This window comes from Trematomus bernacchii, unplaced genomic scaffold (genome assembly GCF_902827165.1).
Source record: "Trematomus bernacchii unplaced genomic scaffold, fTreBer1.1, whole genome shotgun sequence".
Lineage (NCBI taxonomy): Eukaryota > Metazoa > Chordata > Actinopteri > Perciformes > Nototheniidae > Trematomus > Trematomus bernacchii.
In genome coordinates this window covers 1,523,342-1,537,377 of record NW_022988066.1, presented here as the reverse complement: position 1 = coordinate 1,537,377, position 14,036 = coordinate 1,523,342, and the positions used below count along the sequence as shown (strand labels likewise).

Here is a 14,036-nt window from a genome sequence, read left to right as displayed (position 1 = left end):
CTACCAGATGGGGGAGACAAAAGTTCCTCACTCTAAATTTAAAGTGTGTTTTAAGCGGAACTTAGGAAATAGGTATTACATCATATTTACAACAACTTTTGAGTTTAATCATGACTTAATTCCTCTTTTTGGCATTAACGCTGTTGTTAAAGCAAGTATGATTTAATCAAACTAATGCACTAACCATATTTTGATGCAATATGACAAACCAGGTGAGTGATCAGACGAGGCAACTCCACGTGGAGGTGATGCAGCCGGTGAGTGGACTTTCCATCCAGGAGAGCGCTGCAGCAATCCCAGTAGGCGTTAAGACATCGTTTACCGCCAACATCCTAACGGGCAATCCTGTATCTTTCCTGTGGACTTTTGATCTGTGCCACCTCCACCAGACGACGCGTATAGGCAAAACGGTCAGATCACTTCACCATAAATAACAAATAAACATCACATGTATAGTAAACAGCTGTCAAATAATGATGTGTCTCATTGAATTCACCAGGTGTTCTACACGCCAGAAGAACCAGGTGGATTGCTAATCCACCTGAAGGCCTTGAACGCACTTCATGATCAGATCTTCGAAAAGCAAATCCTGGTGCAGAACCTGCTGAAAAGTGCCACCCTGCACGCAGCACCCAGCGACACTTTCATCAACAAGATGGTGAAGCTGAGCGCCAGTGTCACACCCAGATCCAATGATGTGGAATGCTTTTGGAACTTTGGCGACGGCTCGTCTCTAGTTCACACAAACCGAACTACTGCAGGTCACGAGTACAGACACCCCGGGCACTACATGGTGCAAGTAAGTTACTTTGGACACTCTAAAGATCTATTATTTATTTATTGAACTATGAAATGTTGTTGAAAGCTTCCCAGTTTGGATATTTCACCATCTTGTTTTTCTCCCTGCCAGGTGAACTGCAGTAACCTGGTGAGCTCGGTGTCGGCTCAGGTGGAGGTAAACATCAGCGTGTTGGAGTGCGAGGAGCCAGAAGTGCAGGTGGTTCAAGCCCCCCGTCTGGCCATCTGGCGCTACCAGTCCACTTTGGTGGAAGCCAGTGTGAACCTGAAAGGCTGTGTACGCTACGGAGCGCAGTACCTCTGGCAGATACTCTCCACCCCCTCCTGTGATAATGATAAAGACCAGATTCCTTCTCAGTCTTCGATCGTGCCAGTGGAGGTGGATGTGAAGCGGCTACAGCTGTCGTTGCCTAAGATGACGCTGGCAGCAGGGAACTACACCTTGGTGTTTTCTATGTCCTACGAGGGCGTTCCGCTAAGGAAGGCCGCCTGTCTGCAGCTCAGTGTCATGGCTGCCAGGTCAGTGGAGAAACTACATTTTGATTCACTGTCACAAATTCACTTCTGCTTCTAATTTCTTAATCATGTCTCCAAGTGATACCGAGTTCAATGCACAATGAATTAACAATAATTAACCCAAACTCTTTATTCAATTTGTCATTCGCAATCAGTTTATATTAAAGGCAGATATGATGGATTGTAATGGTGGAAAAAAGTCTATAGGATCTTCTCAAAACCCCACATCACAAAAAACTAAGAGGGAAGCCGGAAACTAAAATCATTTCACCTTGATATCGTAGACCAAGCACTTCATTTGCAACACAAGTACAAACATTTTGGATTTAAATAGAACGGATAGAACAACTGACAAATGGGGAAAAACAAACTTGAGAACATTTGCCAACAGGCACTTCTTTGTCTTACCTTATGTTCATTTTACCCCCTTTTCTCCTGGCAGGCTGAGGCCCATCATAGAAGGGGGCACCTATAGGGTGTGGTCCAGGACACAGGACCTGAAGCTCAGTGCGGAGCAGTCCTACGATCCCAACATGGACCCAAAGGAACAGTCACTACTGAACTACAACTGGGAGTGTCAAAGCATTTCCAAGGTAAGAACAGACATGAGACAAAAGTCACTTTCACACATTAGAACTGAAGTAAAGTTGGAGGAGCTTTGCTGGTTTAATTGGTGGAGAGTGTGTTTTTAAATGTTTTTAGGTGCATTTCTTTTCTATTCTGCTTTTGCTTCTGTGGTTCAATATGCTGTTTTCTTAATATGTGGCTTGAGTCTAATAGAAATAGCAGAGTGGAGATTTGTTAAGCCAAACTTTACTCTCAGGCATTTTATTGGGTCATTTGAAATGGTGAGCTCACAAGACAAGAGTTTGGAGGACGGACTTGATCCTGCAAAGACGACTGTGGAAACATTATGTAACAGTCATCTGGTCCCGAGTACTGTAGCGGCCTTCAGAAAAGCTTGGCAGCGTCGATGTGAGGAGGAGAACTCAGTTCAGGACAGTTTGTGAGTGAGTGTGTATCTTGAATACGTGTGTGCTTGTGTGTGAGTGTAAATTCATTCAGTGTCTTACACACTCACCGCTTCCTTGGCTGGGCAGGAACACAATCTGCCTGTGCAGCAACAGACCACAATATAAGACCCAATGGGATGGGTGTGACATGTGTGTGTAGCTGTGCGCATACATCGAAGGCTTTTAAAGGTTTATGTAACTGTTTAGAAATATAATTACAGTACTAGCATAAACTAAATGCAGGTAGTTATGTTTGATGCTGTCAAGACCTTGGAGACAAACACTTTTCTAAGGAGATGATGGAGTTGGTTAAAAATAGAGAAGAATTACATTCAATCATACAATGTTAACATTTTGGCTTCTTTTGAAGTAGACTTAGGCTAATATCACAGCATTTTTAAAAGTTGATGACCAACCATTTTCATCTTTAAAAGGTTTTAAGAATGAAAATCTGTAGCAATGTAATTATAGTGAACAATCAGAGGGTTTGTTGATTGACTTAATTTCATTTCATGTAGTATTCTAACTATTAGAAGCCTCACCACATGTCTTGTGGGCATGCAGTTGTCTAAACATGAAATGAAAGTAATAACACACATATGAAGGTGCTAGGTCATGTACAGTAGGGCTTGTTCAAACAAGAGGAGAAAAAAAATCTATAATGTGAGTCAGTTATAGTGTTAAATCCTGGCTGCAGCTCTCTGAAATAACCTCTATTTTATTATTGCTTATTTTTCTATGTAATAAAAGCATATACTAGCATTTATCTAAAATGATGAGGATTTTATGACTTTGGTGGAAATGACAAATTGTAATTTAAGTTAAAAAGATAGTCCAACTTGGCCTTTTATGTGTATTTTTCTACATTTAATGAATGTATTCACATGCAGCTGTATCTTAGTTGAACCCACTTCTATAAATATATTGCCTACCTTTACTCAAATATCAGCACTGCTGTTTTATACCTAACCCTGTTTTTAACTCTATGTAAAAGTACCATGCTTGTACTTAACACTTGATATCCCGACTCCTCCCGCTTTCAGGGCACGCAGCACTGCTCCAGTCTGAACTTCGGCCTGGGCAACAACGACCCGGTGCTGGGAATCTCCGTCTCTGAGCTGGAGGCGGGTGTCGAATACACCTTCAGACTGACCATCTACAAAGAAGGCATGGCACCAGAGTCCACCACACAGACTGTAAGTGCACACACTCTGCTACACATGTAAATACCATATACAGTCTATGGTAAATACCAGTGGCGAACCATCAGGGCCTTCAAGGTATTCAGAGAATACCCTGGAACACTCAGATAAAACAAACAAAAAATCGATTTAATTATATAAATAAAATGTATATAAAATGAATAAATGAGAATTGTATCTGTGTTGTTAATCTGTAATATTACAGTGTTACGTTGATTTGTTTGTCCTTCTCGGACCATGCACTACAGTGGTTTTGTGTTAGAAAAGAAAGCAACCAATCAGATCTTGTTCTGGGTCTCGGGGTAGAATATCCTTCCATGCGGCGGGGGGTGTGTGTGTCTACAGAAGGTCCAGTTGTGATAGACACGGTTCGCCACTGGTAAATACATGCGTCCTTTTGAAAATCCAGTGTGCAGGATTTAGTGTCTTCTAGTGGTGAGGGTGCAGATAGGATACAACTGGATACCCCTCCCTTTACAAGCGTGTCAGAGAACAACAGTTATCTTGGTTTAGCATAAAACATCTAAAGGGTCTCTCTAGAGACAACGTTTGATTTGTCTGTTCTGGTCTACTATGGACACACGGCTTTGCAACAATAGCAACTCCTTATGTTGAAATTAAAACAGAGTTACATTTCATTTCATTTAACAGATGCTTTTATTCAAAGCAACTTACAATCAGTGCAATCAACCATGGAGATACAAACTCAGAATAGCAAGAATCCTGCGTGTACATTTGCTTTCAATAAGCCAAGCCACTTAAAGTGCTTCTGCATTAGTGTCAAATAAGATAGACCTTTCTAGTCCTACATACAGAAGTGAGTAATGACTATTATTTTCCATTCCTGCCACTAACTCCTCTTAATGGCACGCAGTGTTCCTTTAAGATGGTGGTTCATAACTTAGAAGGGAAGGGAGCTTAAATAGGAGCCAACAAAACACTTAGATTTCTTTTTTTCAATTAGTCCAATAATAAATATCCATAACAAATTCCAGTCAAGGAAAAACGTCAAACAGTAAGATGTTTCTTTTGAGGCAGTTTGTATAACATCTTTAAAGGATCTAAAGGAAAGGAGGACTTAAATATAATTTGCGACTCATTCAATGTCAAATTTACATAAAAGTAAAAGCAGCTTTATAAGGCTCAAAGCACACCATGGGGACATATCAATATGCAAGTTTTCCTCCTCTGACAGAAAAGGGTTGTATACTGACCTGGTTTATTTATCTGTCTTACTTGGACATTCAGTACACACCTAATTATGGTTAGTTTAAACAATGGCAACTGCTTTAAGTGCTATATTTGTATCAAAATAACTCTGTCGCACACTGGTAAACAGAGGGTAATGTAATGTTCCTTATCTATGGTTTCTTACTGTCTGACTGCCCTCTACTAGGACTGGAGCGACTATGCTATCAGAACAATGGCTCTCTCTGTCATTTGTGACACATAGCAATCAGTGTGTGTCAAGTGTTCATGGACAGTGGGAGATGTAGTTTGAACACTCATTTAACAGGTTTCACTTGTAGTTTCTACTGAACATTCATCTGTTTGTTCCAACTCAATTACATCATTTTTAGAACCAGTCTACTGAATGTTGACATAACTAGTTTTATGATCAGCAGTTGAACAACCAGGATCAGCTGCTGCTATTAAAACACATGAACCCTTTCATATTTTTGATGGGATAAAATACAATAATTAACAAATACCGATAAAGAAAAAGTAGAAAAGAATAGAATGTCTTCTGTTTGGATATAAATATGGCATGTCACATAATGCATTGTACCTGGATGTACTGTATCCCTCAAAATATAGAAATACAAAGAAATATATATATATATATAATAAACTACATGTGTTTGTATTTTGTTGGATGTTCTGGGTTGGCTTTCTGATCGGTTGCATGCTATTTACTGCCTGTATTTTGACAGCATGTATGTGTGTGTGTGTGTGTGTGTGTGTGTTTATGACAGGTGTTTGTCCAGAGTGGCCATATCCCCATGGTGTCCCTGGAGTGTGTGTCCTGTAAGGTCCAGTCCATCTACGAGGTCAGCCAGAACTCGTACGTCTACCTCAGAGGAACCTGCACCAACTGCCAGGGCGTTTACCGTGGGGTAAACACACACACACACACACACACACACACACACACACACACACACACACACACACACACACACACACACACACACACACACACACACACACACACACAGACGCTCACACTCTCACCCATAGGCACATACACACTCCAAATCCATGTTGTTTAAAAAAAAAAGAAATGACCACACTGCAGAAACGACCGCAAAATCCTCATCCATGATCATTTCTCGTCCTTGGTCTCCACCTCTTTCCTTTATTCAGACTGTATTCTCTGGAAAGATGTTATGCAGGCAGTTGTGTGGATGTGAGAATGAAGTAATTGTATATACAACTTGAGCCAGGGCCAATATGTTTTTGTCCTTGCTAGCACAGGGAAACATTTTGAAAGACAAAATACTTGAGTCCCTGAGCCTCAACCTGCACATAGCAGATGACTCAGCTCTAAACTAGGTTCATTCCTAGAATTGTACTTTACTCCTGTTTTCACACTGCGCAGGGGTCATTTTTAAGTTTGGTACTCTGTATATATCATGTATCTATCTTCATGTACTTCTCACATATACATATTTCTCCTTGAAGTAAACATGAATATACATTTTTCACCTGTCAGATTTTAGTTTTTAAGTAATTTATAAAGACTCCCAGGTAAAACAATGTTCTCACCTGAGCCATAAACACAGAACATATAACAGTTTAGAACTGATTATAGAAAGTGGATGATCAGAAATGATTTGTCTTGTACATCAAAGTAATTAAGTGATGTTTATTAAGCATAATGTGCCTCTCAGAGCCTCAACCAAATTACTCCTTTTTCATAACCTGCCAAAAGGAAAAATCATACTAAAAGCATTAAGCTAATTATTGGCTCAGCCTTGTGATGAACCAAACGCATCAAGGCAAACCTCAAAACAAAAATAATGTGTCCCTTCCTTTATTTGAAAGCTTTTAGGATGGATTATCCTTGCTCAATTAATGTATGAATGCCTATATTTCTCTGTCTCTGCCTTTCAGCGCTGGAGTGCCATGACGCTGCAGAACGAGACTTTTGTCCTGGACTACTCCTCCACCACCACAGGAGGTGACGGCATGAATCTGGTGCTGCGGCAGGGCTTCCTGCAACCTTGCTCCTACAACTTCACCCTGCATGTGACCGACGACAGTTTAGATGGAGAGGGCGCCGCGTCCATCACTCTGCACCACAACACGCCCCCAGATGGCGGGAAGTGTCACCTGAGCAGGGAAGGGGAGGATGGAGTGGCGTACGTGGACAGAGACAGCGCAGACTGGACGATACACACGCTGTTGGACCGAGTTCACTTCAGCTGCTCAGGTAGGAGGACGTGGCCTCACACACCTGAATCCCAAACGTGTTACTTTACTTTCCCTTTGTCATCACTAATTGATTTTGTTAAAGTCTGATCATTAAGTATTTAAAAGTGAATGTCTTTTCTTGCCTCCAGGTTACAGTGACCTCGGGGTCTCGGAGACTCCTTTGCTCTACAGTTTACTGGTGAAGCGCTGCAGAGAAGATTACTGCGAGGAGTTCTGCGTGTACAAAGGCAGCAGCCCCGAGCACTCGGCTTTCCTGCCCCCGGGCTTCGGCTCAGCCCACCACTATGTGAATGTATCCATCACAGTGGAGGACCACCAGGGAGCTTACATCTTTGCACTCAACAAGTAACTACATCTTTCTGAGCGGCAGTGAGACCAATTAAACAAGACCCAGTCCTTCAGCTTCAATTCCATAGCTCGCTTAGCCCGTGTATGACAGAAGGGTTTCTTCGAGGTAGAATAACCCCTTCGATCTCCAAGGATTTCGGTTATCTTGTTGACTTCTGACTTTCCTTTTCTTTTTCACCACAAAGCTTATTAAAGTTTAGATCTGTGCTGTCTTGCAGTTAGGGGCTTTCTGTTAAAGTATGTTGAACAATAAATGAACCCCCTCTTAGACTTGCTTAGTTATTATGGGCATAAGCTCCTGCAAAAGATCGTTTGCTCGCAGCCCTAGAAAAACATTTCCATATTATTTTTATGCAGTGGGATTACAAGACATCCTACATATACTTCAAGAGGCATGTGGAAAACGAAAAAAAGGAAAGAAGCACCTAAAGACTAAGAAAAACACAACACAAAAGTAAACTAAAATAGGACAAATGAGCTGATACATAAAAAAAACTATAACATATCTACAGATAAACTTGATCACGATCTATTTATCTCTTCCCCAGGCTTTCTTTATATAACTGGCTTATGGAAATGTTTTACATGTGGACAGCAGGCTTGGAATTTCGTCATTTTAGGGGCAAGGCTTTTGGCCTTTGGTGTCACACATTTGTTTAGGGCACAAAGGCCATTGAGGGAAAAGTTAGGATTTGGAGCTTACAAATAAATAACTTCACTTTCTGATGAGAAAAACACACGAATGACATGGAAAACAAATCACTTTTTTTTATATCAATAATGTCAAACATTATATCATCATATAGGCCTATGCCTCCTTAGTATTACAGTATATAAAATGAAATACTCTACTTGTGTGTGTACGAGAGTCTCTTTAATAAAAAATGTCAACTCGAGGGTCAAATTCACGTGACGCGTTCTCGTGGTAGCCAATCAGCGGTGAGGATCTCAGCCTGCTGTCACTGATGTTGAATCAGAAAACATCAGCCGTTAGCTGTTAGCACACAGAGCTCACAGCTCCTCATATCTGTTCAGAAACTGGACAAAAGTTAAACATGAACAAAACACAGACTTTTTTCGGGGCTTAACGGCCAGACCGAGGGGCAACGACGGCCATGGCCGTCATGGCCGCCGTGAAAATCCTACCCTGGTGGACAGCCATATACAGTTATTCTTGCATGTATGTAAACAAAAAAAGTATCTTAAATCTACACTGTAATTGTAGGTTAATGTATTCACCCTAGCGCAATTTATGAAAGCATCAAGTCTGGAGAAACACAAATATAACCCCGTTAGAAACACTAATAACTTTTTGTGTTTGGTTCCAGGTCTATCAAGGTTCTGTTGCCAGATCCGCCCCCTGAGTACAAAAGCCTTCCCCATTGGCTGTATGAGCTGTCCGACATCAAACTTAAAAAGCTGTTGGAGCAGGGAGACTCCCAGAGGGTCCGAGAGTTATCGTTGGCTCTTATAACAGTCCTGAATGAGGTAGGAGAGTCCCCGACACACAGCAATGAGGAATGGAATCATCATCCAATTGCTCATCAGTTGAAGCATCCCTATATTTGTCTTGTTACAGTATGAGCAGTCCAGGGAGGGGGTCCGGGTTTCCCCAGCAGAGCGCGGTTACCGAGTCAGAGTCCGCAGCAACATCACCAGAGCGCTGACGGCTCTCGACCTGACCACCGTCAACGACATCCAGCAGACCTCCGCTGCGTTGGCTCAGTGCACGGTGAGCAGGATGAGAGGGAGGCTAGAGGGGGAAGGAAAGGAAAGAGGGCAGGGGAAACAAGGAAATTAAGAAAGAAGGGCAATTTGAAAAGGCAAGACTAAAGGTAATAACTAATGTGTGTTTGTTTTCCAGGCGGTCAGTCGGGAGTTCATATGCGAGGAGTGTCAGAACAGCACTCTGAACAAGCTGGAGTCCATGCTGGAGATCCTGCAAACTGACACCAAGCAGGGCACCGTCACTCCCACTGAGATAGCCGACAACATCCTGAACATCATGGGTAAGAGTGAAAGTTTGGATAAAAGTCAACTGTAACATTAATTAGGATCTAGCAATAAGTCTTCATTCATGCATGTGTCTTGCTAAGTGGAGGGTAAAGCCTTCTCAGTGCTGTTGCGTATAACCAGTTGCAGTACGCAAAGAGTACTGGTGGAAATTTGTGACACTCAAAGTTTAGGATTTGAGTACAAATACTTATCTGTGACTTGCAATACAATGACTTCGTTCCTCCTCTGCCATATAAACAGCACCAATATACTTTATGTCCCCTAATTTACAAGATGTATACTATCCTCTGAGAAAAACAAACTACAGTGACACTGTGCTGTTACTGTGTCTCTAACTTCCTTTTACTAATTCTTTAATTAATTCTTTACCATATATTCCTGAGCTGTTAAAGGGGCCCTATTATGCTCCTTTTCAGGTTCATGTATGTATTTAGTGTCTCTACTGGGACATGTCTACATGCTTTAATGTTCAAAAAGGTCTTCATTTGTATCATACTGCCTGTGCTGCAGCACCTCTTTTCACCCTCTGTCTGAAACCAGAGCCCCGTCTGCTCTGATTGGTTAGCCTGCCGGCTCTGTTGTGATTGGTCAACTGCTTAGATATGTACAACCCCTTAGCCCATCACATACAATGTGAATTGGTGCACTAGCCAATACAGTAGCACCACGAGTGTTACATAGTGATGTCACTATGTTATGGAAGTATACAAAGAGTACAACGGAGGCGTTTAAGGCAGAGAGGTGTGTGTGGGAGAGAAACTCCCTCTGGAGGGATCTTTGGGATTTTAGCCTTTGCAGACCATTTACATGCACACAAACATGTATAACACACTGGAGGAAAGGGAACATCCCAAAAAGCATGATAGGTCCCTTTAACCTGATCTCCTTCCGTCCCTCCAGGTGATCTGATCCATCAGGTTGGCCAGTCAACATCACAGTCTTACCTCCAGCCTGCCTACCTGGATTCCCCCTCACCCCCCTCCAACTCCTCTTTGGAGCAGCACCCTCTGCGAGTGGCGGCCAAAGCTTACAGCCTGTCCTCGGTCCTCATGCGGATCCTCATGCACGCCCGCGTGCTCAATGAGGAGCCGCTCGTGCTGAGGGGAGCCGAGATCATTGCCACGGGAAAACTGGCGGACCCCCAGAGTCTGCTATGCTACCATGGCAACATCATTCCAGGTGGGTTTGTGTATCTAGTATATCATTAGTTATGCCTTTAGTGTAAGTGGTAACTAACAGTAGTATATATCAGTGCTTAAACCCCCTTTTTATGTTTCCAGAGTGCCAACGTTTCTCCATCCCTCAAGCTTTTAACTCCAGTCTGCGCCAAGCGGCTGCAGGAAACGGCATCATGCAGCTTCTGTTTCAGGTAACAGGAAGGAAACGACTTACTTGAGTACAACATTCTTTGTTCCTCTGGATTGCTGCTGTAAAACTTGGCAGCATGATAGCTGCAGGTGCCAGAGTCTCTTATCACAACACACTCAAATAAATAAGTTGTCTGAAGTGGTTTTGTGTTTTCAGCCTCACTTCATCAGATCTAACCTTCTATTTTCTCTTCCTTTTTTTCCTCACAAGGTGGATTCCAACCCCTTCCCCTTCAACTACGTGGCGAACTACACCGTCTCCACTGAGGTGGCATCCATGGAGTTCCGCACTGAAAATGGAACCCAGATTCCCATCTCCGGACTGGACGACAGCCTGGCCATCACCGTCGCTGTTAACAACGGGAGCAGCGGAGTAGAATCGGGTCCCGAGGGCTCTGCTGGAGGAGGGGTCCTCCCCATGGCTGTTAACATCAGCCACTGCGACTCCGTCATCGTCAGGGTCAGCACAGGAAACACCAACCGACAGGCGGGGCTGTTTGTTCAGCTCAACTTCACCGCTCAGGAGGGTGGGTCCTCCCGTTCACCACACACATACTTTATATAATGTATTCAACACAGAAAACACACCCACCGGTATGTGTAAAGATCCCTTTCAGTTTGAATGTACTACTCCTAGGTATACAACCCGCAGACCTTAGTTGGACATTAAAACACTTTTGAACAATATTGGCTGCTTTTAAGCAGCAGGTAAGCCGATTTGAGCCATATTGGGCTCATTGAATACAAAACGTTAGTGCCCTCGAACCAATCCTGTTCTCTTAAAAGTTGTAAATAATAAAGTATGTTTGTCCCTTTTTTCTCTTTTGTAGGGATGCTTGTTCATTTTGAGTACTTTTTCTAAAAATGTGTGGTTGTATATTTGCAAAAATACATAAATGTGTTGCTTGAAAAAAAGTGTATTGTTTAAATATATAAAAAGATTTTGAATAAATCTAGCAACAACAAAATACATTTGATATTTAAAAGCTTTAATGGCACTGTTGTTTTTTGGACTGGCCTTAAAAGAGATGGACTTCTTGTTTTTCGTCGTATCAGATTTACGAAGCTGTGCTGCTGCAATTTTCTCTCAGGGATCAATGACTGTGTGTGTCGTTCGGCAAGAGCAATATAAAGCCTTTGCATTGACCAAATAAGGAAATGACATACTAGAACTAAAAATCATTTAACTCACTTTGTGAATGACATATAACTGCCTGGTTTGTGACACCACATGGCTCCTAAAAGTGGGTTAGTACTTTTGTGTTATTGTGAATGCACTGTGCTCCTAATGGTCTTTTATGTATCTATTGATATTGTTTAGGGGAAAGTCCATTTTTTTGTTTGGCAACATGATTTCTTTATGAACCCAAATCCATGTTTTCTTTTTCATCTCTAGATAACAGAGGGAGGTATAAAAGAGAAGAGAAGGTGGAGGAGCCGTTCATCACAGCCTACCTTCATTCACACGGGAAACCCAACGATTTGAACTGCACGGAGAGCAAACGCATCACACTCAGCATGACCAGGGGGCACGATCTCGACCACAGGAAGTACACCTTCTTCCTGTCGCCAGAGTAAGAGTGTTATATGACTTAATACTAATTGATTATGTGTGTAGCAACTAGGGCTGGAAAGAAGGGCTTTTATGGTCCAGCTCACAGGTTACCAAGCAATTCATTTGGGATTTTGACTTTGGACAATTTGATTAAAACCAAATCCCTCTGTGTTATGTATCTCAGGTCGTACGACACCACTCTGGATTACTTCATCAACGTGAGCACGGCCTGCAGCCCCGGCCTGCAGCCTGAGGGTGTTTGCCTGGAGGTCGGGGTGTTTGCCTCCCTGTGTCAGTACTTCAGTGAGAAGGAGAAGCAGTGGCGGACCGACGGCATGGTTCCTCTGGCAGAGACCAACGCCAGCAGAGCAGTGTGTCGCACCAGGCACCTCACAGCCTTCGCCGCAGGCCTGTTTGTTCCGGCCAACGCCATCAGCTTTCAAGAGCCGGTCAGTATCAGGGAAACACACCCTTTTTTCTGTGCACATGCACCAGACAAACACAGATTTGTAATCATGTTGTTGTCCCTCAGGAGCGTTCTGATGCAGCAAGCCTGGTGGTGCTGATGGTGTGTGTGTTGGGCCTACTGAGCTATGCTGTGGCAGCAGCCATCTTGCACAAGTTGGACCAGCTGGATCTACGGCGGGCTGCTGTGGTTCCTCTCTGCGGCCAAGACGGACTCTTCAAGTACGAGATCCAGGTCAAGACCGGCTGGAGCCGAGGGGCAGGTGAGCTCAGGAGGGGGACACTTATGAAATGGTATAAAGTGGACATACGCTATTTAATAGAACAATTTGTCTTTACAGTGCAACATAAATACTAAAGTTACTTACTTTATTGGCCTGAAAATTCATATAACTAATAATAATTATAAATAATCATATAAATCCCAAGCAGTTTCAGGGCATTTCCTTGTTGGGGTCTTTACTGCAATATAAAGTCGTACACCTCCATGGAAACGGCAGAATCATGGCTACAAAAGCGAAGAAGTCAACTTTTGCACATTGTGGGATTCAGAGGGTTAAAAGCTGTAATGAGTTAATAACCATGTACACCGCTAATATATGTGCACCTTTAATTCATACTAAATCTAAAGAGTGAACTATCATTTTTTGAAATAGATTTTCAAATCAAATGTAGTTAAAATGAAAGAGAGGTCAAGGGAGACATAGATAGAGAATTAGGGAGACATTACGTTTTAAGACAAATGTCAGTATGTTGTGTGAATGAAACAAAATGTTGTTTTTCTAAGAAAGGTACTTTACCCGGTTCAGTGACTCTATTATTAGGATAGAAGAAACAAAAATGACTGCACGTTAAACATGTTTTGGGGATATTTGATATAATATAAGCTTCTTCCCGTCCCTCCAGGCACCACGGCTCATGTTGGAGTCAGTTTGTTTGGCCGTGAGAGTCACAGCGGGCACCGCCATTTAGACAGCAGAGGAGCGTTCACGCGCAACGCCCTCGACATCTTTCACATCGCCACGGATACCAACCTAGGCAGCGTTTGGAAAATACGATTTTGGCATGACAACAAGGGTACAGAACCACATATGCAATCCAACACAGACCTGTTATCACAGACTTAACAGAGCTGATATTAAGTTCTCTGCTCTCAACCCTTCCTCAGGTCTGTCCCCAGCGTGGCTGCTACAGTACGTCTTGGTCAAAGACTTGCAGACAGGAAGCAGCTACTACTTCCTGGTTGATGAGTGGCTGTCCGTCGACAATGAAAAGACTGACGGACGGGTCGAGATTGAAGTAGAGGCATCAGGTGAGA

The 14,036-nt window shown here is 42.7% G+C and overlaps 1 protein-coding gene across 2 annotated transcripts in view; it reads left to right on the top strand.

The window, feature by feature from the left end:
- pkd1a (polycystic kidney disease 1a) overlaps positions 1–14,036 on the top strand; it is a 71,912-nt gene that overhangs the window by 43,556 nt on the left and 14,320 nt on the right. For both annotated transcript variants that reach the window (XM_034120602.1, XM_034120603.1), the window contains 19 exons: positions 213–410; positions 500–799; positions 911–1,317; positions 1,757–1,907; positions 3,371–3,523; positions 5,506–5,646; positions 6,647–6,965; positions 7,096–7,312; positions 8,644–8,803; positions 8,895–9,047; positions 9,180–9,324; positions 10,232–10,510; positions 10,612–10,700; positions 10,910–11,225; positions 12,095–12,272; positions 12,438–12,702; positions 12,786–12,981; positions 13,625–13,795; positions 13,887–14,030. In XM_034120602.1, the coding sequence (XP_033976493.1) occupies positions 213–410; positions 500–799; positions 911–1,317; positions 1,757–1,907; positions 3,371–3,523; positions 5,506–5,646; positions 6,647–6,965; positions 7,096–7,312; positions 8,644–8,803; positions 8,895–9,047; positions 9,180–9,324; positions 10,232–10,510; positions 10,612–10,700; positions 10,910–11,225; positions 12,095–12,272; positions 12,438–12,702; positions 12,786–12,981; positions 13,625–13,795; positions 13,887–14,030 (3,982 nt within the window). The remainder of the gene's footprint in view (positions 1–212; positions 411–499; positions 800–910; positions 1,318–1,756; positions 1,908–3,370; positions 3,524–5,505; positions 5,647–6,646; positions 6,966–7,095; positions 7,313–8,643; positions 8,804–8,894; positions 9,048–9,179; positions 9,325–10,231; positions 10,511–10,611; positions 10,701–10,909; positions 11,226–12,094; positions 12,273–12,437; positions 12,703–12,785; positions 12,982–13,624; positions 13,796–13,886; positions 14,031–14,036) is intronic.